The 27,986-nt window shown below is 42.3% G+C and overlaps 1 protein-coding gene across 1 annotated transcript; it reads right to left on the bottom strand.

Moving 5' to 3' along the window:
* Nucleotides 1-1,661: 1,661 nt before the first annotated feature.
* On the bottom strand, nt 1,662-8,414 carry LOC139375366 (actin, alpha cardiac muscle 1-like). The gene is made up of 8 exons (XM_071117084.1): nt 8,274-8,414; nt 6,633-6,784; nt 6,011-6,250; nt 5,748-5,832; nt 5,421-5,582; nt 4,809-5,000; nt 2,287-2,468; nt 1,662-2,058 (listed from the first exon to the last, which is right to left on the bottom strand). Exons 2-8 carry the CDS (start codon nt 6,759-6,761, stop codon nt 1,915-1,917), a joined length of 1,134 nt encoding a protein of 377 aa, XP_070973185.1. The 5' UTR covers nt 6,762-6,784; nt 8,274-8,414; the 3' UTR covers nt 1,662-1,914.
* Nucleotides 8,415-27,986: the final 19,572 nt, after the last annotated feature.

Genomic DNA, 27,986 nt, shown 5'->3' with positions numbered 1-27,986 from the left:
TTTAACTTCTCTACCCAGCCTGGAGAGGAGAGGCGAGACAGAAGTGGGTCAGAGGCTGCTGGGCTGGCTGGCTGCAGAACTAAGTTTGGCATCATAACCTTATGTTACAGTAGCTCGCTCCATGAGAAATCACAATCACTCACAGAGCAAGAAGTAAGAAGTAAGCCTGAAGTAAGCCTGCAGTAAGCCTGGGTTGTATTATAACCAAGCATACAGGTGGAGGAAGTTCATGTCTGTCTGGCTGCTCAAAGAAAGACAAACAGCTAAATATGTTGCTTCCCCAGTCTTCTATTGTGTCTGCATTTTTCGGTCAGTTGTGCCCATAATCATGACATTGTGGCCCTTGTCTACCATAAAAATATATAGAAGTCAATGGATTTGTCAAGAGATATTACGGTACAGAAGCCCATTCTATACAAAACCTAACTGTTATTTATTCAAAGTATATATCCACAGTAATAACAAATTCATTGCATTTTTGTACTGTGAAATGTGAAATGAGGTGCAGTAATTTACAGGGTGGAATTAGTCTTATTTGTTATTTTCTCTTTCAGACAGCTTGCTAGACCAATCAAACAATTTACATAACAGTCAAATAAAATGTTATTGGTCCCATACACATATTTAGCAGATGTTATTGCGGGTGTAGTAAAATGCTGTTTTCAACACAGAATTGCAAATGTATTCATGTATATAAATTAAAAATCTCTGTGGAGAAGTGCAAATTCACTGTAGTGCACTACTTTTGACGCTGCTCAAAATTAGTGCACTAAGCTACTGTCGAAAGTGGTGCACTATACAGGGAACAGGATTTCAGAAGTAACCCAAGTCAGATAATCAAGTTGCTCTCGTGTTCCCTGGACAGTAATACTGCAATCTCCCTCTGATTGGTACCACGTGAAGAAGCAGACGAGACACTCCCATTCCCCTTTCAGCAGGAAATATAGCATGTAGCAGAGTGTCGTTAGAAAGGTCCATGGTACATACCGCCTCTGTCCTAGATTGCAATTGCATGTCTTATTCTCATGTTGGGAGGATGTCTACACTGCTACTACATTTGGCTGTGGCTCCAAATATTATCTAACCTGTAGTACAGATGAAATAATATTCTCTGTATGTTGGTGTATCTGTTGCCTGCAACATATTTGACTGTGTTTGTCATCATATAGCTAATGTGCAAACAACACCCAAGAGCTTATTGAACGGGTCGGAGCGAGTGACTTCACCGCCCTGAAAAGACTAACTTCTGCCACCCAGTGGGCGTTGCGTCACATTACAGTATATTTCAACTGGGACCTCATCGACATCAAACTAAACATCAAACCCAAACCACTTCATTTGATGTGTAGTTGTAATGTAAATGTATGGAGTCCACTCAGATAATAATGGAAGTATGTTAGCATTTTTTTTTCTATGTTTGAAAAAGCTTTCAACAGAAAATGTCAAAAGTCATATGTGTAAATAATATATAACCATATCCCAGAATGTCTAATTAGTGGAATGGAAATGCAGTTACTCTGCATGCTCTGTGACATCTATTAACACTGTAGACTTGTGATTATGCAAAATTGTCCTGGAAGAAGCCATTTTTGTCAAACTACTTTTAATGAACCTGATTATATTACATTTCATGAGGTCACATAAGCAACTGCACAGGGAAGTCAAAAGGCAGAATTCATTTATTTAGCAATATCAAATCAAATGTTATTGGTCACATACACGTGTTTAGCAGATGTTATTGCGGGTGTTGTGAAATGCTTGTAAATATGCTGATAGTCTGATGACCCGTAATACAGATTGCACAAATAGTAAACACATACAATGGGTCGTTTGTGGGGATTGGAGACACATGAGAAAAACAGAGAGCAATGATTTTAGGGCAGGAAGAGAGTCGAGATAGGAGGAGAGGGTAATTTAGAAGCACTTCCTGTGGACGATTGAGGGCCCGGCCTCCTCATACTCGTCTTTGCTGATCCACATGGCCTGGAAGGTAGACAAGGAGGCCAGGATGGAGCCGCCGATCCAGACAGAGTATTTACGCTCAGGGGGGGCAATCATCTACAGGGAGCGATAGTCAGCGGTTAGGACCGAGTCAAGTTGGGTTTTTATGCAAAGTCAAGTGTCTATACTAATCGAACTTTGCTTCACCAAGGGTACTATAAAACTTTTTCCTCAAAGTACTTTCAGGTTCATCACTGTTAAATAATTGACTCACAGTAATGGGATGGTGGTAAGGTTAGCTGGATGTAATTATCAAAGAGAATAAGATGCATATATTATACATACCTTGATTTTCATAGTGCTGGGGGCCAGGGCTGTGATTTCCTTCTGCATGCGGTCACCGATACCAGGGTACATGGTGGTACCGCCGGACAAGACGTTGTTGGCGTACAGGTCCTTACGGATGTCAATGTCGCACTTCATGATGCCGTTGTATGTGGTCTCATGGATACCAGCAGACTCCATACCTATGGGGATAACAAATAACAGACTTTACACCCATATTCTGAACTGCATACCTATGGGGATAACAGTGTTCACACCCATATTCTGAACTGCATACCTATGGGGATAACAGTGTTTACACCCATATTCTGAACTGCATACCTATGGGGATAACAGTGTTTACACCCATATTCTGAACTGCATACCTATGGGAATAACAGTCTTTACACCCATATTCTGAACTGCATACCTATGGGGATAACAGTCTTTACACCCATATTCTGAACTGCATACCTATGGGGGTAACAGTCTTTACACCCATATTCTGAACTGCATACCTATGGGGATAACAGTCTTTACACCCATATTCTGAACTGCATACCTATGGGGATAACAGTCTTTACACCCATATTCTGAACTGCATACCTATGGGGGTAACAGTCTTTACACCCATATTCTGAACTGCATACCTATGGGGATAACAGTCTTTACACCCATATTCTGAACTGCATACCTATGGGGGTAACAGTCTTTACACCCATATTCTGAACTGCATACCTATGGGGATAACAGTCTTTACACCCATATTCTGAACTGCATACCTATGGGGATAACAGTCTTTACACCCATATTCTGAACTGCATACCTATGGGGATAACAGTCTTTACACCCATATTCTGAACTGCATACCTATGGGGATAACAGTCTTTACACCCATATTCTGAACTGCATACCTATGGGGATAACAGTCTTTACACCCATATTCTGAACTGCATACCTATGGGGATAACAGTCTTTACACCCATATTCTGAACTGCATACCTATGGGGATAACAGTCTTTACACCCATATTCTGAACTGCATACCTATGGGGATAACAGTCTTTACACCCATATTCTGAACTGCATACCTATGGGGATAACAGTCTTTACACCCATATTCTGAACTGCATACCTATGGGGATAACAGTCTTTACACCCATATTCTGAACTGCATACCTATGGGGATAACAGTCTTTACACCCATATTCTGAACTGCATACCTATGGGGGTAACAGTCTTTACACCCATATTCTGAACTGCATACCTATGGGGATAACAGTCTTTACACCCATATTCTGAACTGCATACCTATGGGGATAACAGTCTTTACACCCATATTCTGAACTGCATACCTATGGGGATAACAGTCTTTACACCCATATTCTGAACTGCATACCTATGGGGATAACAGTCTTTACACCCATATTCTGAACTGCATACCTATGGGGATAACAGTCTTTACACCCATATTCTGAACTGCATACCTATGGGGATAACAGTCTTTACACCCATATTCTGAACTGCATACCTATGGGGATAACAGTCTTTACACCCATATTCTGAACTGCATACCTATGGGGATAACAGTCTTTACACCCATATTCTGAACTGCATACCTATGGGGATAACAGTCTTTACACCCATATTCTGAACTGCATACCTATGGGGATAACAGTCTTTACACCCATATTCTGAACTGCATACCTATGGGGATAACAGTCTTTACACCCATATTCTGAACTGCATACCTATGGGGATAACAGTCTTTACACCCATATTCTGAACTGCATACCTATGGGGATAACAGTCTTTACACCCATATTCTGAACTGCATACCTATGGGGATAACAGTCTTTACACCCATATTCTGAACTGCATACCTATGGGGGTAACAGTCTTTACACCCATATTCTGAACTGCATACCTATGGGGATAACAGTCTTTACACCCATATTCTGAACTGCATACCTATGGGGATAACAGTCTTTACACCCATATTCTGAACTGCATACCTATGGGGATAACAGTCTTTACACCCATATTCTGAACTGCATACCTATGGGGATAACAGTCTTTACACCCATATTCTGAACTGCATACCTATGGGGATAACAGTCTTTACACCCATATTCTGAACTGCATACCTATGGGGATAACAGTCTTGGGCAAGAGAATAAAGAAACAGAGCAATGGATTCTGAGCCTTGTCATGTGAGGTGAAGCCTCCGTTGGAAAAGAGAGGATCAAACCAAACCACAAACTTCATAAGCAAGATATAATAGACAATGAAATATTGACACACAGAGTACTCTCGGGAAAATTATATCAATAAATATCCTTCATGAATGATACATATGGTGACTTTTACTTCCTCTTATCCTGCATGATCTTAAATACATTACTTGTGCTACAGCACAGAATATCTAGCCTGGTCCCAGATCTATTTGTGTTGTCTTGACAACAGCTATATAGGAGTTGACAAGACAAACTGATCTGGGACCAGGCTATAGAACATTGTGAAGTTGTAAGAATTTGTACTGACCGATGAAGGAGGGCTGGAAGAGGGTCTCTGGGCAACGGAACCTCTCGTTACCGATGGTGATGACCTGTCCGTCGGGCAACTCGTAGGACTTCTCCAGAGATGAGGAGGAGGCAGCGGTGGCCATCTCATTCTCAAAGTCCAGGGCCACGTAGCACAGCTTCTCCTTGATGTCACGCACGATCTCTCTCTCAGCTGTGGGATTCAAATATAGCATGGAGTTTGTGAGATCATGTTACCAACCGTGGACAGGCATAAAGGAAGAAACGGTAACTGTAGAGGGGGACCTTAACCTATGTGTCAAATCTAACTACACTGATCAGGCTCTTCTACAGGCACAGTCACTACACTAGGAAAATAATGAAGGATTGCAGCTACTCTATTTTGTCAATAGGATACACTGTAAGATAATGAGAGATCAACAAAGGTGACAAGATGCAATTAAACAAAAAATCAGGTGTTGACACATCATATAAACTGGGTGAAAGGTGAAATTTTTTATGATACTGTTAGAAGGTACAAAAAAAAACATTTCTGTCAATATTGATATTTGATTGATATATTGATATAGTTGTATATGAGTTTGGTTGTATTTAAAAAGGTCTCCATGGTTACCGGTGGTAACGAAAGAGTATCCTCTCTCAGTGAGGATCTTCATCAGATAATCAGTCAGGTCTCTGCCAGCCAAGTCCAGTCTCATGATGGCGTGGGGCAAGGCGTAACCCTCATACACGGGCACGTTGTGGGTCACACCATCACCAGCGTCCAGCACAATACCTGCACAGGTGAGACACATTAGTACAAACACACTGACAAGCATCATAGTGGTCAATGCCAGGGTTGTGGGTTTTTCATTCCTGCTGGTGCCAAACATTCTGAAAATGTATGCATTCGCTGTACCGTGCGTCACTTTTTGGGTTTTGGGTTAGGAGGCGCACTCACCTGTTGTACGACCAGAGGCATACAGAGACAGCACAGCCTGGATGGCCACATACATAGCTGGCACATTGAAGGTCTCAAACATGATCTGTCAGGAAGAAAACCCCAGGGTTTTAGAAAACAGGCTCAGAAATCCATTATTTGGCAATGCACCTAATAATAAAGCAAATATCAGAACATCATCCATCAACATTAGTTGTGTTGTAATGCTAAACAGCATAAGATTGCCAGCCAGGTAATTGGATTAATTAAGGCAGGTGACCCACCTGGGTCATCTTCTCCCTGTTGGCCTTGGGGTTGAGGGGGGCCTCAGTGAGCAGGACAGGGTGCTCTTCAGGGGCCACACGCAGCTCATTGTAGAAGGTGTGATGCCAGATCTTCTCCATGTCGTCCCAGTTAGTGATGATGCCATGCTCAATGGGGTACTTGAGGGTCAGGATACCTCTCTTGCTCTGGGCCTCGTCTCCTACATAGGAGTCCTTCTGACCCATACCCACCATCACACCCTGCATGGGAAGAGAGAGACAGGCAAGGCTCATTCATATGTACACTAGGTACAGGTAGAGAATAGAGAATCTCCATTGAAAGTGTATTTTTTTTGTTGGTCCAGGTCTAGGCTTCCTCTGGGTTCAGGAAACTTGTCCGTACTGTAGTCTGAGTGCCAGTCTGTTTGTGCCATCATGCCAACTCCTTTTCACTCATCGCCATGCCATGTTTGGCTTGGTAACGACAGCAATGTAGTTGGCAAGAGCACAAACAGATCTGAGCCCATGTTAGCCATACTGTAGGAGCAATGACCGACTAACAATAGTGTTGCGGCTCTATTTCAGGAATGACCCCTCTGATTGACATGGAAGGGTAGTATAGGAGAGTAAGATGGGGTCTGACCTGATGACGGGGGCGCCCCACAATAGAGGGGAACACTGCCCTGGGGGCATCGTCACCGGCAAAGCCAGCCTTCACCAGTCCTGAGCCGTTGTCGCACACCAAGGCTGTTGTCTCTTCCTCGTCACACATGGTTGAGTCCGGTTACTGTAGGCCTACACACACACGCACGCACGCACGCACGCACGCACACACACACACACACACACACACACACACACACACACACACACACACACACACACACACTCACACACACACACACACACGCACACACACACACACACACACACACACACACACACACACACACCAAACAGACCAGTTGTCAGGTGTGTCAGAGTGCAATGTGTTTCACACATGGCATATGGTAGTAACAAAACAAGGTATTACCGCATTAAAGAGTATACTTTTTAGCCAGTAGTTCTGAAAGTAGCGCTCACGAGTGGTCCCTGAAAATTGCATACTACGTCACATATGTGCAGATATGTGCACCATGTCATTGCTCTCTCGCTCTCTCTCTCTCTCTCCCTTGTGGGAGTGCATGATGAGACTCTTGCTAGCTGTCACTCAAGTGGCGAGGGACTGAAGCTTATTGGTTTAATTTTAATTACTAGGTTGCTGGCTCACATGGGGGAAAATGGAGGGAAAATGGAGAAGCACAGCTTCCAGAAAAACAGTCGCTTTCAAACTAGGGATTTTATGGCTAATTGATGTAAAACATTAATTCTGCTCATAGATTATGCATGTATGAACAACACATTGACACATCCAGCCCAAAGTGAGAGGTTTAAAAAAGGCGTAATAGTTGCCAAAGTTCCGGAGCATGTCTTTAACAGTAGCTGCCCTTCCCACTGTGGTCTCATTCTGTAGCAGTGTCTCTGTCTGTCTGTCTGTCTATCTGTCTGTGTTGTCTGTCTGTCTGTCTGTCTGTCTGTCTGTCTGTCTGTCTGTCTGTCTGTCTGTCTGTCTGTCTGTCTGTGCTGTCTGTCTGTGCTGTCTGTCTGTGCTGTCTGTCTGTGCTGTTCTTGTTGCTGTTCTCATATGCCATGCTGGACCCATAACTCACTTTTAGTTGACTGACCAATGATTTGATTGACTAACTGTTATGTTATTGTAATGTACAATACAGAGGACAGTGTTACATTTTAATCGCTTTAAGTGCTTAAAAGGTATTTCTGTGTTGGTCCTAACCAACAGCCTAAAACACAGTCAAAAGAAGTTCTTAAACATCTATTAAAGCAAGGACTTGTATTGCATTTTCTATCCACATTAGCCATGTGGTTGTGAGATCACTTATATATTAACATAATCTGTCAGAAAATACTTGAATGGCTCTTTATCTCTCATATTTGGTATTTGGTATTTTATTAATAAGATCCCCAGTTGCTGTTGCAAAAGCAGCAGCTACTCTTCCTGGGGTCCACACATGCCTGTAACCTACTGTGTGTTCTGTGTTTAAGTATAAATGATACATATAGATGACATAGTCATGTGTGGTAATTATGATAAAGCCAGTTGCTTTGGATGAGAGAATAGCGTCTGCCAAATGACGAGCGTAAATGTAATACTATGAGATAAATTACTATTACGGTAATCCTATAATCCAATTGAAACAGAGAATTGCATGTGTGCTGGACTTACCCTGGAGAGCTGGACAGGAGGCGATGTGTTACAGTCCCTTGAAAGAGAGAGAGACGAGAGGAGAGTGCGCCTGGCTCACCTGCTCTCTGAATTTAAATAGGAATACGCAGGACCCATGCCATCACATACCTTCAAAACCTCAGGCCTTTTTAGGAGACATTGTCACCCTTACAAACCAATGCGGAACTTAAAAGCACAAACACACACACACACATACATGCACATACACACACACACACACACACACACGTGCGCACACACTCACTCAAGAGTCTCATTTGGCCTCTGATAATTTATAGCTGTTTGGCGGAGCCCTGGTCTATAGTTGGACAACTGGAAGACAGGTTGATGATGCATCTGCAGAGAAAGGCATGTTGGAGGCCACTATAAATAAGGTCTGGTGCATCAGTCATAATGGAGATATGGCTCTTTGTCTGTCTGTCTGTCTGTATTTCAGACACAGTGTTACAGACAACCAACCAGAGACTAGTGACAACGCAAAGCCTTTATGGAACTCCCGCCAGGCCTTCAAAGGACTTTTCAGAGACTCAGTAGCAATGGGATGGGACAAAAGTCATATAAAGACATACAATGACAAGACTGTTTTAACCAATATAAATGTAGGACATACTTTAACAAACCAAAATAAACATCTATGGTGACTGTGTAACCGATGTGAAATGGCTAGCTAGTTAGCGGTGCGCGTGTTATTAGTGTTGAATCCAGAGACGTCACTCACTCTGAGACCTTGAAGTGGTTGAATCCCTTGCTCTGCAAGGTTTGTGGCTTTTGTGGAGCGATGGTTGTTGATGTGTTCAGAGGGTTCCTGGTTCGATCCCAGGTTGGGCCTAGGAGAGGTACGGGAGCAACACTGTAATATTAATGTTATTGACCCGGATCACTCAGTTAGGCTCTCTCCAGCTGCTAGGATTGCTACTGTGGAGGAGGAAGTCAAAGAGAGGTGGGTGTAACCTATGTGAAATGCATAGCTAGTTAGCGGTGCACGCTAGTAGTGGTCAATCGGTGACGTCACTCACTCTGAGACCTTGAAGTGGTTGTTTCCCTTGCTTTTATGGAGTGATGGTTGTTGATGTGTTCAGAGGGTCCCTGTTTCGAGTCCGGATTGGGACAAGGTGAGGGAAGGAAGCAACACAGTTACAACTGCTCAGTGTTCAATGACCAGAGGATGTGTCCCTCAGGCTTGGGCTTGACTCCTTCCAATGAAGTTAATTGAATTATGTCATGTCAATGAGAAAATGGGAATTTCAATTAACTGTCTGAATTGATCCCAACCCTGATGTTCCGACAGTAAAATGATTGTCCTCATAGCCTGTCAATGAAGTAAGTCTTTACACAGTGGTAAACCACAGTGACAACAGACTCTATTCCATACTGACCCTCGTTGACCACAGTTACTTTCATCTGGTTACCAGGTCTAATGACAACCACAGACCAGAGGAAGTTGTTCAGAAGGAGATGACCAAAAAAGGAAGTGATGGTTTGAATGGTGTTGAAGGAGGGGCGTCCAGGGCACGTCTACTGAATGTGGTGGTTGAAACGTCTCTAGATGCCCCCCAGTGGCTATTCAATTACTGACAAGAAGACAAGATTCAGAATCAGATGATAGTCTGTCTTTCCAGCCATACACATGGAAGAGTAGCCTATTTCACCCACAGTCGGCATGGTTTCTGGTGGAAGAAGAGACTATTCAAATTATAACAAGTAAAGGGAGGAATTCTGATCTTTACCCACTAATTGGTCTTTTGACAGATCAGATCACCTCTTTTGCCAATAATTAGGTAAAATATCAGAATTGGGCTGCCTGTGTAAACGCAGCCATTAAGTCACACTAACTAATAGGTTGGCATAGGATAAGACTGTTAGCGTAGCAAGGTCATTAAATGATGCTGCAGTTAAGTAGTAAGGTTCATGTTATTTTAGAATTAAATCAAATCAAATGTTATTAGTCAAATGCTTCATAGACTAACAGTGAAATTCTTACAGGTTGTTTTCCAATGATGTATATTTAAAGATACAGATGTTTATTTTATATGATATAAATAGGGATACGAGGAATGAAAACACAGTGAATAATAAATAACCATAAGGAGTAAACGATAACATGGCTATATACAGGGAGTACCAGTACTGAGTTGTTGTTTAGGGGTACGAGGTAATAACATGGCTATATACAGGAAGTACCAGTACTGAGTTGTTGTTCAGGGGTATGAGGTAATAACATGGCTATATACAGGGAGTACCAGTACTGAGTCAATGTGCAGGAGGACGAGGTAATAACATGGCTATATACAGGGGGTACCAGTACTAAGTCGTTGTTTATGGGTACGAGGTAATAACATGGCTATATACATGGAGCACCCGTACTGAGTCGTTGTTTAGGGGTACGAGGTAATAACATGGCTATATACAGGGAGTACCAGTACTGAGTCAATGTGCAGGAGGACGAGGTAATAACATGGCTATATACAGGGAGTACCAGTACTGAGTTGTTGTTTAGGGGTACGAGGTAATAACATGGCTATATACAGGGAGTACCAGTACTGAGTTGTTGTTTAGGGGTACGAGGTAATAACATGGCTATATAAAGGGAGTACCAGTACTGAGTTGTTGTTTAGGGGTACGAGGTAATAACATGGCTATATACAGGGAGTACCAGTACTGAGTTGTTGTTTAGGGGTACGAGGTAATAACATGGCTATATACAGGGAGTACCAGTACTGAGTTGTTGTTTATGGGTACGAGGTAATAACATGGCTATATAAAGGGAGTACAAGTACTGAGTTGTTGTTTAGGGGTACGAGGTAATAACATGGCTATATACAGGGAGTACCAGTACTGAGTTGTTGTTTAGGGGTACGAGGTAATAACATGGCTATATACAGGGAGTACCAGTACTGAGTTGTTGTTTAGGGGTACGAGGTAATAACATGGCTATATAAAGGGAGTACCAGTACTGAGTTGTTGTTTAGGGGTACGAGGTAATAACATGGCTATATACAGGGAGTACCAGTACTGAGTCAATGTGCAGGAGGACGAGGTAATAACATGGCTATATACAGGGAGTACCAGTACTGAGTTGTTGTTTATGGGTACGAGGTAATAACATGGCTATATACAGGGAGTACCAGTACTGAGTTGTTGTTTATGGGTACGAGGTAATAACATGGCTATATAAAGGGAGTACCAGTACTGAGTTGTTGTTTAGGGGTACGAGGTAATAACATGGCCATATACAGGGAGTACCAGTACTGAGTTGTTGTTTAGGGGTACGAGGTAATAACATGGCTATATACAGGGAGTACCAGTACTGAGTTGTTGTTTTTGGGTACGAGGTAATAACATGGCTATATACAGGGAGTACCAGTACTGAGTCAATGTGCAGGAGAACGAGGTAATAACATGGCTATATACAGGGAGTACCAGTACTGAGTTGTTGTTTAGGGGTACGAGGTAATAACATGGCTATATACAGGGAGTACCAGTACTGAGTTGTTGTTTAGGGGTATGAGGTAATAACATGGCTATATACAGGGAGTACCAGTACTAAGTTGTTGTTTAGGGGTACGAGGTAATAACATGGCTATATACAGGGAGTACCAGTACTAAGTTGTTGTTTAGGGGTACGAGGTAATAACATGGCTATATACAGGGAGTACCAGTACTGAGTTGTTGTTTAGGGGTACGAGGTAATAACATGGCTATATACAGGGAGTACCAGTACTGAGTTGTTGTTTAGGGGTACGAGGTAATAACATGGCTATATACAGGGAGTACCAGTACTGAGTTGTTGTTTAGGGGTACGAGGTATTAACATGGCTATATACAGGGAGTACCAGTACTGAGTTGTTGTTTAGGGGTACGAGGTAATAACATGGCTATATACAGGGAGTTCCAGTACTGAGTTGTTGTTTATGGGTACGAGGTAATAACATGGCTATATACAGGGAGTACCAGTACTGAGTTGTTGTTTATGGGTATGAGGTAATAACATGGCTATATACAGGGAGTACCAGTACTGAGTTGTTGTTTAGGGGTACGAGGTAATAACATGGCTATATACAGGGAGTACCAGTACTGAGTTGTTGTTTTTGGGTACGAGGTAATAACATGGCTATATACAGGGAGTACCAGTACTGAGTCAATGTGCAGGAGAACGAGGTAATAACATGGCTATATACAGGGAGTACCAGTACTGAGTTGTTGTTTAGGGGTACGAGGTAATAACATGGCTATATACAGGGAGTACCAGTACTGAGTTGTTGTTTAGGGGTATGAGGTAATAACATGGCTATATACAGGGAGTACCAGTACTAAGTTGTTGTTTAGGGGTACGAGGTAATAACATGGCTATATACAGGGAGTACCAGTACTGAGTTGTTGTTTAGGGGTACGAGGTAATAACATGGCTATATACAGGGAGTACCAGTACTGAGTTGTTGTTTAGGGGTATGAGGTAATAACATGGCTATATACAGGGAGTACCAGTACTGAGTTGTTGTTTAGGGGTACGAGGTAATAACATGGCTATATACAGGGAGTACCAGTACTGAGTTGTTGTTTATGGGTACGAGGTAATAACATGGCTATATACAGGGAGTACCAGTACTGAGTTGTTGTTTAGGGGTATGAGGTAATAACATGGCTATATACAGGGAGTACCAGTACTGAGTTGTTGTTTATGGGTACGAGGTAATAACATGGCTATATACAGGGAGTACCAGTACTGAGTTGTTGTTTATGGGTACGAGGTAAAAACATGGCTATATAAAGGGAGTAACAGTACTGAGTTGTTGTTTAGGGGTACGAGGTAATAACATGGCCATATACAGGGAGTACCAGTACTGAGTTGTTGTTTAGGGGTACGAGGTAATAACATGGCCATATACAGGGAGTACCAGTACTGAGTTGTTGTTTAGGGGTACGAGGTAATAACATGGCTATATACAGGGAGTACCAGTACTGAGTTGTTGTTTAGGGGTACGAGGTAATAACATGGCTATATAAAGGGAGTACCAGTAATGAGTTGTTGTTTAGGGGTACGAGGTAATAACATGGCTATATACAAGGAGTACCAGTACTGAGTTGTTGTTCAGGGGTACGAGGTAATAACATGGCTATATACAGGGAGTACCAGTACTGAGTTGTTGTTTTTGGGTACGAGGTAATAACATGGCTATATACAGGGAGTACCAGTACTGAGTCAATGTGCAGGAGAACGAGGTAATAACATGGCTATATACAGGGAGTACCAGTACTGAGTTTTTGTTTAGGGGTACGAGGTAATAACATGGCTATATACAGGGAGTACCAGTACTGAGTTGTTGTTTATGGGTACGAGGTAATAACATGGCTATATACAGGGAGTACCAGTACTGAGTTGTTGTTTATGGGTACGAGGTAATAACATGGCTATATACAGGGAGTACCAGTACTGAGTTGTTGTTTAGGGGTACGAGGTAATAACATGGCTATATAATGGGAGTACCAGTACTGAGTTGTTGTTTAGGGGTACGAGGTAATAACATGGCTATATACAATGAGTACCAGTACTGAGTTGTTGTTCAGGGGTACGAGGTAATAACATGGCTATATACAGGGAGTACCAGTACTGAGTTGTTGTTTATGGGTACCAGGTAATAACATGGCTATATACAGGGAGTACCAGTACTGAGTTGTTGTTTAGGGGTACGAGGTAATAACATGGCTATATACAGGGAGTACCAGTACTGAGTTGTTGTTTTTGGGTACGAGGTAATAACATGGCTATATACAGGGAGTACCAGTACTGAGTCAATGTGCAGGAGAACGAGGTAATAACATGGCTATATACAGGGAGTACCAGTACTGAGTTGTTGTTTAGGGGTACGAGGTAATAACATGGCTATATTCAGGGAGTACCAGTACTGCGTTGTTGTTTAGGGGTACGAGGTAATAACATGGCTATATACAGGGAGTACCAGTACTGAGTTGTTGTTTAGGGGTACGAGGTAATAACATGGCTATATACAGGGAGTACCAGTACTGAGTTGTTGTTTATGGGTACCAGGTAATAACATGGCTATATACAGGGAGTACCAGTACTGAGTTGTTGTTTAGGGGTACGAGGTAATAACATGGCTATATACAGGGAGTACCAGTACTGAGTCAATGTGCAGGAGGACGAGGTAATAACATGGCTATATACAGGGAGTACCAGTACTGAGTTGTTGTTTAGGGGTACGAGGTAATAACATGGCTATATACAGGGAGTACCAGTACTGAGTTGTTGTTTAGGGGTACGAGGTAATACCATGGCTATATACAGGGAGTACCAGTACTGAGTTGTTGTTTAGGGGTACGAGGTAATAACATGGCTATATACAGGGAGTACCAGTACTGAGTTGTTGTTTAGGGGTACGAGGTAATAACATGGCCATATAAAGGGAGTACCAGTACTGAGTTGTTGTTTAGGGGTACGAGGTAATAACATGGCTATATACAGGGAGTACCAGTACTGAGTTGTTGTTTATGGGTACGAGGTAATAACATGGCTATATACAGGGAGTACCAGTACTGAGTTGTTGTTTATGGGTACGAGGTAAAAACATGGCTATATAAAGGGAGTAACAGTACTGAGTTGTTGTTTAGGGGTACGAGGTAATAACATGGCCATATACAGGGAGTACCAGTACTGAGTTGTTGTTTAGGGGTACGAGGTAATAACATGGCTATATAAAGGGAGTACCAGTAATGAGTTGTTGTTTAGGGGTACGAGGTAATAACATGGCTATATACAAGGAGTACCAGTACTGAGTTGTTGTTCAGGGGTACGAGGTAATAACATGGCTATATACAGGGAGTACCAGTACTGAGTTGTTGTTTTTGGGTACGAGGTAATAACATGGCTATATACAGGGAGTACCAGTACTGAGTCAATGTGCAGGAGAACGAGGTAATAACATGGCTATATACAGGGAGTACCAGTACTGAGTTTTTGTTTAGGGGTACGAGGTAATAACATGGCTATATACAGGGAGTACCAGTACTGAGTTGTTGTTTATGGGTACGAGGTAATAACATGGCTATATACAGGGAGTACCAGTACTGAGTTGTTGTTTATGGGTACGAGGTAATAACATGGCTATATACAGGGAGTACCAGTACTGAGTTGTTGTTTAGGGGTACGAGGTAATAACATGGCTATATAATGGGAGTACCAGTACTGAGTTGTTGTTTAGGGGTACGAGGTAATAACATGGCTATATACAATGAGTACCAGTACTGAGTTGTTGTTCAGGGGTACGAGGTAATAACATGGCTATATACAGGGAGTACCAGTACTGAGTTGTTGTTTATGGGTACCAGGTAATAACATGGCTATATACAGGGAGTACCAGTACTGAGTTGTTGTTTAGGGGTACGAGGTAATAACATGGCTATATACAGGGAGTACCAGTACTGAGTTGTTGTTTTTGGGTACGAGGTAATAACATGGCTATATACAGGGAGTACCAGTACTGAGTCAATGTGCAGGAGAACGAGGTAATAACATGGCTATATACAGGGAGTACCAGTACTGAGTTGTTGTTTAGGGGTACGAGGTAATAACATGGCTATATTCAGGGAGTACCAGTACTGCGTTGTTGTTTAGGGGTACGAGGTAATAACATGGCTATATACAGGGAGTACCAGTACTGAGTTGTTGTTTAGGGGTACGAGGTAATAACATGGCTATATACAGGGAGTACCAGTACTGAGTTGTTGTTTATGGGTACCAGGTAATAACATGGCTATATACAGGGAGTACCAGTACTGAGTTGTTGTTTAGGGGTACGAGGTAATAACATGGCTATATACAGGGAGTACCAGTACTGAGTCAATGTGCAGGAGGACGAGGTAATAACATGGCTATATACAGGGAGTACCAGTACTGAGTTGTTGTTTAGGGGTACGAGGTAATAACATGGCTATATACAGGGAGTACCAGTACTGAGTTGTTGTTTAGGGGTACGAGGTAATACCATGGCTATATACAGGGAGTACCAGTACTGAGTTGTTGTTTAGGGGTACGAGGTAATAACATGGCTATATACAGGGAGTACCAGTACTGAGTTGTTGTTTAGGGGTACGAGGTAATAACATGGCCATATAAAGGGAGTACCAGTACTGAGTTGTTGTTTAGGGGTACGAGGTAATAACATGGCTATATACAGGGAGTACCAGTACTGAGTCAATGTGCAGGAGGACGAGGTAATAACATGGCTATATACAGGGGGTACCAGTACTAAGTCGTTGTTTATGGGTACGAGGTAATAACATGGCTATATATAGGGAGTACCAGTACTGAGTTGTTGTTTAGGGGTACGAGGTAATAACATGGCTATATACAGGGAGTACCAGTACTGAGTTGTTGTTTAGGGGTACGAGGTAATAACATGGCTATATAAAGGGAGTACCAGTACTGAGTTGTTGTTTAGGGGTACGAGGTAATAGCATGGCTATATACAGGGAGTACCAGTACTGAGTCAATGTGCAGGAGGACGAGGTAATAACATGGCTATATACAGGGAGTACCAGTACTGAGTTGTTGTTTATGGGTACGAGGTAATAACATGGCTATATACAGGGAGTACCAGTACTGAGTTGTTGTTTATGGGTACGAGGTAATAACATGGCTATATACAGGGATTACCAGTACTAAGTTGTTGTTTAGGGGTACGAGGTAATAACATGGCTATATACAGGGAGTACCAGTACTGAGTTGTTGTTTAGGGGTACGAGGTAATAACATAGCTATACACAGGGAGTACCAGTACTGAGTTGTTGTTTATGGGTACGAGGTAATAACATGGCTATATACAGGGAGTACCAGTACTGAGTCAATGTGCAGGAGAACGAGGTAATAACATGGCTATATACAGGGAGTACCAGTACTGAGTTGTTGTTTAGGGGTACGAGGTAATAACATGGCTATATACAGGGAGTACCAGTACTAAGTCGTTGTTTATGGGTACGAGGTAATAACATAGCCATATACAGGGGGTACCAGTACTGAGTTGTTGTTCAGGGGTATGAGGTAATAACATGGCCATATACAGGGAGTACCAGTACTGAGTTGTTGTTTAGGGGTACGAGGTAATAAAATGGCCATATACAGGGAGTACCAGTACTGAGTTGTTGTTTATGGGTACGAGGTAATGACATGGCCATATACAGGGAGTACCAGTACTGAGTTGTTGTTTAGGGGTACGAGGTAATAACATGGCTATATACAGGGAGTACCAGTACTAAGTTGTTGTTTAGGGGTACGAGGTAATAACATGGCTATATACAGGGAGTACCAGTACTGAGTTGTTGTTTAGGGGTACGAGGTAATAACATGGCTATATACAGGGAGTACCAGTACTGAGTTGTTGTTTAGGGGTACGAGGTAATAACATGGCTATATACAGGGAGTACCAGTACTGAGTTGTTGTTTAGGGGTACGAGGTAATAACATGGCTATATACAGGGAGTACCAGTACTGAGTTGTTGTTTAGGGGTACGAGGTAATAACATGGCTATATACAGGGAGTACCAGTACTGAGTTGTTGTTTATGGGTATGAGGTAATAACATGGCTATATACAGGGAGTACCAGTACTGAGTTGTTGTTTATGGGTACGATGTAATAACATGGCTATATAAAGGGAGTACCAGTACTGAGTTGTTGTTTAGGAGCACGAGGTAATAACATGGCTATATACAGGGGGGTACCAGTACTGAGTTGTTGTTTATGGGTACGAGGTAATAACATGGCTATATACAGGGAGTACCAGTACTGAGTTGTTGTTTATGGGTACGATGTAATAACATGGCTATATAAAGGGAGTACCAGTACTGAGTTGTTGTTTAGGAGTACGAGGTAATAACATGGCTATATACAGGGGGGTACCAGTACTGAGTTGTTGTTTATGGGTACGAGGTAATAACATGGCTATATACAGGGAGTACCAGTACTGAGTTGTTGTTTAGGGGTACGAGGTAATAACATGGCTATATACAATGAGTACCAGTACTGAGTTGTTGTTCAGGGGTACGAGGTAATAACATGGCTATATACAGGGAGTACCAGTACTGAGTTGTTGTTTATGGGTACCAGGTAATAACATGGCTATATACAGGGATTACCAGTACTGAGTTGTTGTTTAGGGGTACGAGGTAATAACATGGCTATATACAGGGAGTACCAGTACTGAGTCAATGTGCAGGAGGACGAGGTAATAACATGGCTATATACAGGGAGTACCAGTACTGAGTTGTTGTTTTTGGGTACGAGGTAATAACATGGCTATATACAGGGAGTACCAGTACTGAGTCAATGTGCAGGAGAACGAGGTAATAACATGGCTATATACAGGGAGTACCAGTACTGAGTTGTTGTTTAGGGGTACGAGGTAATAACATGGCTATATTCAGGGAGTACCAGTACTGCGTTGTTGTTTAGGGGTACGAGGTAATAACATGGCTATATACAGGGAGTACCAGTACTGAGTTGTTGTTTAGGGGTACGAGGTAATAACATGGCTATATACAGGGAGTACCAGTACTGAGTTGTTGTTTATGGGTACCAGGTAATAACATGGCTATATACAGGGAGTACCAGTACTGAGTTGTTGTTTAGGGGTACGAGGTAATAACATGGCTATATACAGGGAGTACCAGTACTGAGTCAATGTGCAGGAGGACGAGGTAATAACATGGCTATATACAGGGAGTACCAGTACTGAGTTGTTGTTTAGGGGTACGAGGTAATAACATGGCTATATACAGGGAGTACCAGTACTGAGTTGTTGTTTAGGGGTACGAGGTAATACCATGGCTATATACAGGGAGTACCAGTACTGAGTTGTTGTTTAGGGGTACGAGGTAATAACATGGCTATATACAGGGAGTACCAGTACTGAGTTGTTGTTTAGGGGTACGAGGTAATAACATGGCTATATAAAGGGAGTACCAGTACTGAGTTGTTGTTTAGGGGTACGAGGTAATAACATGGCTATATACAGGGAGTACCAGTACTGAGTCAATGTGCAGGAGGACGAGGTAATAACATGGCTATATACAGGGAGTACCAGTACTGAGTTGTTGTTTATGGGTACGAGGTAATAACATGGCTATATACAGGGAGTACCAGTACTGAGTTGTTGTTTATGGGTACGAGGTAATAACATGGCTATATACAGGGAGTACCAGTACTAAGTTGTTGTTTAGGGGTACGAGGTAATAACATGGCTATATACAGGGAGTACCAGTACTGAGTTGTTGTTTAGGGGTACGAGGTAATAACATAGCTATACACAGGGAGTACCAGTACTGAGTTGTTGTTTATGGGTACGAGGTAATAACATGGCTATATACAGGGAGTACCAGTACTGAGTCAATGTGCAGGAGAACGAGGTAATAACATGGCTATATACAGGGAGTACCAGTACTGAGTTGTTGTTTAGGGGTACGAGGTAATAACATGGCTATATACAGGGAGTACCAGTACTAAGTCGTTGTTTATGGGTACGAGGTAATAACATGGCTATATACATGGAGCACCCGTACTGAGTCGTTGTTTAGGGGTACGAGGTAATAACATGGCTATATACAGGGGGGTACCAGTACTGAGTCAATGTGCAGGAGGAAGAGGTAATAACATGGCTATATACAGGGAGCACCCGTACTGAGTCAATGTGCAGGAGGACGAGGTAATAACATGGCTATATACAGGAAGTACCAGTACTAAGTTGTTGTTTATGGGTACGAGGTAATAACATAGCCATATACAGGGGGTACCAGTACTGAGTTGTTGTTCAGGGGTATGAGGTAATAACATGGCCATATACAGGGAGTACCAGTACTGAGTTGTTGTTTAGGGGTACGAGGTAATAACATGGCCATATACAGGGAGTACCAGTACTGAGTTGTTGTTTATGGGTACGAGGTAATGACATGGCCATATACAGGGAGTACCAGTACTGAGTTGTTGTTTAGGGGTACGAGGTAATAACATGGCTATATACAGGGAGTACCAGTACTGAGTTGTTGTTTATGGGTACGAGGTAATAACATGGCTATATACAGGGAGTACCAGTACTGAGTTGTTGTTTTTGGGTACGAGGTAATAACATGGCTATATACAGGGAGTACCAGTACTGAGTCAATGTGCAGGAGAACGAGGTAATAACATGGCTATATACAGGGAGTACCAGTACTGAGTTGTTGTTTAGGGGTACGAGGTAATAACATGGCTATATACAGGGAGTACCAGTACTGAGTTGTTGTTTAGGGGTACGAGGTAATAACATGGCTATATACAGGGAGTACCAGTACTGAGTTGTTGTTTAGGGGTACGAGGTAATAACATGGCTATATACAGGGAGTACCAGTACTGAGTTGTTGTTTATGGGTACGAGGTAATAACATGGCTATATACAGGGAGTACCAGTACTGAGTTGTTGTTTAGGGGTATGAGGTAATAACATGGCTATATACAGGGAGTACCAGTACTGAGTTGTTGTTTATGGGTACGAGGTAATAACATGGCTATATACAGGGAGTACCAGTACTGAGTTGTTGTTTATGGGTACGAGGTAATAACATGGCTATATAAAGGGAGTACCAGTACTGAGTTGTTGTTTAGGGGTACGAGGTAATAACATGGCCATATACAGGGAGTACCAGTACTGAGTTGTTGTTTAGGGGTACGAGGTAATAACATGGCTATATAAAGGGAGTACCAGTAATGAGTTGTTGTTTAGGGGTACGAGGTAATAACATGGCTATATACAAGGAGTACCAGTACTGAGTTGTTGTTCAGGGGTACGAGGTAATAACATGGCTATATACAGGGAGTACCAGTACTGAGTTGTTGTTTTTGGGTACGAGGTAATAACATGGCTATATACAGGGAGTACCAGTACTGAGTTGTTGTTTAGGGGTATGAGGTAATAACATGGCTATATACAGGGAGTACCAGTACTAAGTTGTTGTTTAGGGGTACGAGGTAATAACATGGCTATATACAGGGAGTACCAGTACTGAGTTGTTGTTTAGGGGTACGAGGTAATAACATGGCTATATACAGGGAGTACCAGTACTGAGTTGTTGTTTAGGGGTACGAGGTAATAACATGGCTATATACAGGGAGTACCAGTACTGAGTTGTTGTTTAGGGGTACGAGGTAATAACATGGCTATATACAGGGAGTACCAGTACTGAGTTGTTGTTTAGGGGTACGAGGTAATAACATGGCTATATACAGGGAGTACCAGTACTGAGTTGTTGTTTATGGGTATGAGGTAATAACATGGCTATATACAGGGAGTACCAGTACTGAGTTGTTGTTTATGGGTACGAGGTAATAACATGGCTATATAAAGGGAGTACCAGTACTGAGTTGTTGTTTAGGAGTACGAGGTAATAACATAGCTATACACAGGGAGTACCAGTACTGAGTTGTTGTTTATGGGTACGAGGTAATAACATGGCTATATACAGGGAGTACCAGTACTGAGTCAATGTGCAGGAGAACGAGGTAATAACATGGCTATATACAGGGAGTACCAGTACTGAGTTGTTGTTTAGGGGTACGAGGTAATAACATGGCTATATACAGGGAGTACCAGTACTAAGTCGTTGTTTATGGGTACGAGGTAATAACATGGCTATATACATGGAGCACCCGTACTGAGTCGTTGTTTAGGGGTACGAGGTAATAACATGGCTATATACAGGGGGGTACCAGTACTGAGTCAATGTGCAGGAGGAAGAGGTAATAACATGGCTATATACAGGGAGCACCCGTACTGAGTCAATGTGCAGGAGGACGAGGTAATAACATGGCTATATACAGGAAGTACCAGTACTAAGTTGTTGTTTATGGGTACGAGGTAATAACATAGCCATATACAGGGAGTACCAGTACTGAGTTGTTGTTTATGGGTACGAGGTAATGACATGGCCATATACAGGGAGTACCAGTACTGAGTTGTTGTTTAGGGGTACGAGGTAATAACATGGCTATATACAGGGAGTACCAGTACTGAGTTGTTGTTTATGGGTACGAGGTAATAACATGGCTATATACAGGGAGTACCAGTACTGAGTTGTTGTTTTTGGGTACGAGGTAATAACATGGCTATATACAGGGAGTACCAGTACTGAGTCAATGTGCAGGAGAACGAGGTAATAACATGGCTATATACAGGGAGTACCAGTACTGAGTTGTTGTTTAGGGGTACGAGGTAATAACATGGCTATATACAGGGAGTACCAGTACTGAGTTGTTGTTTAGGGGTACGAGGTAATAACATGGCTATATACAGGGAGTACCAGTACTGAGTTGTTGTTTAGGGGTACGAGGTAATAACATGGCTATATACAGGGAGTACCAGTACTGAGTTGTTGTTTATGGGTACGAGGTAATAACATGGCTATATACAGGGAGTACCAGTACTGAGTTGTTGTTTAGGGGTATGAGGTAATAACATGGCTATATACAGGGAGTACCAGTACTGAGTTGTTGTTTATGGGTACGAGGTAATAACATGGCTATATACAGGGAGTACCAGTACTGAGTTGTTGTTTATGGGTACGAGGTAATAACATGGCTATATAAAGGGAGTACCAGTACTGAGTTGTTGTTTAGGGGTACGAGGTAATAACATGGCCATATACAGGGAGTACCAGTACTGAGTTGTTGTTTAGGGGTACGAGGTAATAACATGGCTATATAAAGGGAGTACCAGTAATGAGTTGTTGTTTAGGGGTACGAGGTAATAACATGGCTATATACAAGGAGTACCAGTACTGAGTTGTTGTTCAGGGGTACGAGGTAATAACATGGCTATATACAGGGAGTACCAGTACTGAGTTGTTGTTTTTGGGTACGAGGTAATAACATGGCTATATACAGGGAGTACCAGTACTGAGTTGTTGTTTAGGGGTATGAGGTAATAACATGGCTATATACAGGGAGTACCAGTACTAAGTTGTTGTTTAGGGGTACGAGGTAATAACATGGCTATATACAGGGAGTACCAGTACTGAGTTGTTGTTTAGGGGTACGAGGTAATAACATGGCTATATACAGGGAGTACCAGTACTGAGTTGTTGTTTAGGGGTACGAGGTAATAACATGGCTATATACAGGGAGTACCAGTACTGAGTTGTTGTTTAGGGGTACGAGGTAATAACATGGCTATATACAGGGAGTACCAGTACTGAGTTGTTGTTTAGGGGTACGAGGTAATAACATGGCTATATACAGGGAGTACCAGTACTGAGTTGTTGTTTATGGGTATGAGGTAATAACATGGCTATATACAGGGAGTACCAGTACTGAGTTGTTGTTTATGGGTACGAGGTAATAACATGGCTATATAAAGGGAGTACCAGTACTGAGTTGTTGTTTAGGAGTACGAGGTAATAACATGGCTATATACAGGGAGTACCAGTACTGAGTTGTTGTTTAGGGGTACGAGGTAATAACATGGCTATATAAAGGGAGTACCAGTACTGAGTTGTTGTTTAGGGGTACGAGGTAATAACATGGCTATATACAATGAGTACCAGTACTGAGTTGTTGTTCAGGGGTACGAGGTAATAACATGGCTATATACAGGGAGTAGCAGTACTGAGTTGTTGTTTATGGGTACCAGGTAATAACATGGCTATATACAGGGAGTACCAGTACTGAGTTGTTGTTTAGGGGTACGAGGTAATAACATGGCTATATACAGGGAGTACCAGTACTGAGTCAATGTGCAGGAGGACGAGGTAATAACATGGCTATATACAGGGAGTACCAGTACTGAGTTGTTGTTTTTGGGTACGAGGTAATAACATGGCTATATACAGGGAGTACCAGTACTGAGTCAATGTGCAGGAGAACGAGGTAATAACATGGCTATATACAGGGAGTACCAGTACTGAGTTGTTGTTTAGGGGTACGAGGTAATAACATGGCTATATTCAGGGAGTACCAGTACTGAGTTGTTGTTTAGGGGTACGAGGTAATAACATGGCTATATACAGGGAGTACCAGTACTGAGTTGTTGTTTATGGGTACCAGGTAATAACATGGCTATATACAGGGAGTACCATTACTGAGTTGTTGTTTTGGGGTACGAGGTAATAACATGGCTATATACAGGGAGTACCAGTACTGAGTCAATGTGCAGGAGGACGAGGTAATAACATGGCTATATACAGGGAGTACCAGTACTGAGTTGTTGTTTAGGGGTACGAGGTAATAACATGGCTATATACAGGGAGTACCAGTACTGAGTTGTTGTTTAGGGGTACGAGGTAATAAAATGGCCATATACAGGGAGTACCAGTACTGAGTTGTTGTTTATGGGTACGAGGTAATGACATGGCCATATACAGGGAGTACCAGTACTGAGTTGTTGTTTAGGGGTACGAGGTAATAACATGGCTATATACAGGGAGTACCAGTACTGAGTTGTTGTTTAGGGGTACGAGGTAATAACATGGCTATATACAGGGAGTACCAGTACTGAGTTGTTGTTTAGGGGTACGAGGTAATAACATGGCTATATACAGGGAGTACCAGTACTGAGTTGTTGTTTAGGGGTACGAGGTAATAACATGGCTATATACAGGGAGTACCAGTACTGAGTTGTTGTTTAGGGGTACGAGGTAATAACATGGCTATATACAGGGAGTACCAGTACTGAGTTGTTGTTTATGGGTATGAGGTAATAACATGGCTATATACAGGGAGTACCAGTACTGAGTTGTTGTTTATGGGTACGATGTAATAACATGGCTATATAAAGGGAGTACCAGTACTGAGTTGTTGTTTAGGAGTACGAGGTAATAACATGGCTATATACAGGGGGGTACCAGTACTGAGTTGTTGTTTATGGGTACGAGGTAATAACATGGCTATATACAGGGAGTACCAGTACTGAGTTGTTGTTTAGGGGTACGAGGTAATAACATGGCTATATAAAGGGAGTACCAGTACTGAGTTGTTGTTTAGGGGTACGAGGTAATAACATGGCTATATACAATGAGTACCAGTACTGAGTTGTTGTTCAGGGGTACGAGGTAATAACATGGCTATATACAGGGAGTACCAGTACTGAGTTGTTGTTTATGGGTACCAGGTAATAACATGGCTATATACAGGGAGTACCAGTACTGAGTTGTTGTTTAGGGGTACGAGGTAATAACATGGCTATATACAGGGAGTACCAGTACTGAGTCAATGTGCAGGAGGACGAGGTAATAACATGGCTATATACAGGGAGTACCAGTACTGAGTTGTTGTTTTTGGGTACGAGGTAATAACATGGCTATATACAGGGAGTACCAGTACTGAGTCAATGTGCAGGAGAACGAGGTAATAACATGGCTATATACAGGGAGTACCAGTACTGAGTTGTTGTTTAGGGGTACGAGGTAATAACATGGCTATATTCAGGGAGTACCAGTACTGCGTTGTTGTTTAGGGGTACGAGGTAATAACATGGCTATATACAGGGAGTACCAGTACTGAGTTGTTGTTTAGGGGTACGAGGTAATAACATGGCTATATACAGGGAGTACCAGTACTGAGTTGTTGTTTATGGGTACCAGGTAATAACATGGCTATATACAGGGAGTACCAGTACTGAGTTGTTGTTTAGGGGTACGAGGTAATAACATGGCTATATACAGGGAGTACCAGTACTGAGTCAATGTGCAGGAGGACGAGGTAATAACATGGCTATATACAGGGAGTACCAGTACTGAGTTGTTGTTTAGGGGTACGAGGTAATAACATGGCTATATACAGGGAGTACCAGTACTGAGTTGTTGTTTAGGGGTACGAGGTAATACCATGGCTATATACAGGGAGTACCAGTACTGAGTTGTTGTTTAGGGGTACGAGGTAATAACATGGCTATATACAGGGAGTACCAGTACTGAGTTGTTGTTTAGGGGTACGAGGTAATAACATGGCCATATAAAGGGAGTACCAGTACTGAGTTGTTGTTTAGGGGTACGAGGTAATAACATGGCTATATACAGGGAGTACCAGTACTGAGTCAATGTGCAGGAGGACGAGGTAATAACATGGCTATATACAGGGGGTACCAGTACTAAGTCGTTGTTTATGGGTACGAGGTAATAACATGGCTATATTTAGGGAGTACCAGTACTGAGTTGTTGTTTAGGGGTACGAGGTAATAACATGGCTATATACAGGGAGTACCAGTACTGAGTTGTTGTTTAGGGGTACGAGGTAATAACATGGCTATATAAAGGGAGTACCAGTACTGAGTTGTTGTTTAGGGGTACGAGGTAATAGCATGGCTATATACAGGGAGTACCAGTACTGAGTCAATGTGCAGGAGGACGAGGTAATAACATGGCTATATACAGGGAGTACCAGTACTGAGTTGTTGTTTATGGGTACGAGGTAATAACATGGCTATATACAGGGAGTACCAGTACTGAGTTGTTGTTTATGGGTACGAGGTAATAACATGGCTATATACAGGGAGTACCAGTACTAAGTTGTTGTTTAGGGGTACGAGGTAATAACATGGCTATATACAGGGAGTACCAGTACTGAGTTGTTGTTTAGGGGTACGAGGTAATAACATAGCTATACACAGGGAGTACCAGTACTGAGTTGTTGTTTATGGGTACGAGGTAATAACATGGCTATATACAGGGAGTACCAGTACTGAGTCAATGTGCAGGAGAACGAGGTAATAACATGGCTATATACAGGGAGTACCAGTACTGAGTTGTTGTTTAGGGGTACGAGGTAATAACATGGCTATATACAGGGAGTACCAGTACTAAGTCGTTGTTTATGGGTACGAGGTAATAACATGGCTATATACATGGAGCACCCGTACTGAGTCGTTGTTTAGGGGTACGAGGTAATAACATGGCTATATACAGGGGGGTACCAGTACTGAGTCAATGTGCAGGAGGAAGAGGTAATAACATGGCTATATACAGGGAGCACCCGTACTGAGTCAATGTGCAGGAGGACGAGGTAATAACATGGCTATATACAGGAAGTACCAGTACTAAGTTGTTGTTTATGGGTACGAGGTAATAACATAGCCATATACAGGGGGTACCAGTACTGAGTTGTTGTTCAGGGGTATGAGGTAATAACATGGCCATATACAGGGAGTACCAGTACTGAGTTGTTGTTTAGGGGTACGAGGTAATAACATGGCCATATACAGGGAGTACCAGTACTGAGTTGTTGTTTATGGGTACGAGGTAATGACATGGCCATATACAGGGAGTACCAGTACTGAGTTGTTGTTTAGGGGTACGAGGTAATAACATGGCTATATACAGGGAGTACCAGTACTGAGTTGTTGTTTATGGGTACGAGGTAATAACATGGCTATATACAGGGAGTACCAGTACTGAGTTGTTGTTTTTGGGTACGAGGTAATAACATGGCTATATACAGGGAGTACCAGTACTGAGTCAATGTGCAGGAGAACGAGGTAATACCATGGCTATATACAGGGAGTACCAGTACTGAGTTGTTGTTTAGGGGTACGAGGTAATAACATGGCTATATACAGGGAGTACCAGTACTGAGTTGTTGTTTAGGGGTATGAGGTAATAACATGGCTATATACAGGGAGTACCAGTACTGAGTTGTTGTTTAGGGGTACGAGGTAATAACATG

This window comes from Oncorhynchus clarkii, chromosome 2 (assembly GCF_045791955.1).
Source record: "Oncorhynchus clarkii lewisi isolate Uvic-CL-2024 chromosome 2, UVic_Ocla_1.0, whole genome shotgun sequence".
NCBI lineage: Eukaryota > Metazoa > Chordata > Actinopteri > Salmoniformes > Salmonidae > Oncorhynchus > Oncorhynchus clarkii.
The sequence above is the reverse complement of the archived record's forward strand: the minus strand, read 5'-3'. Positions and strand labels throughout refer to the sequence as shown.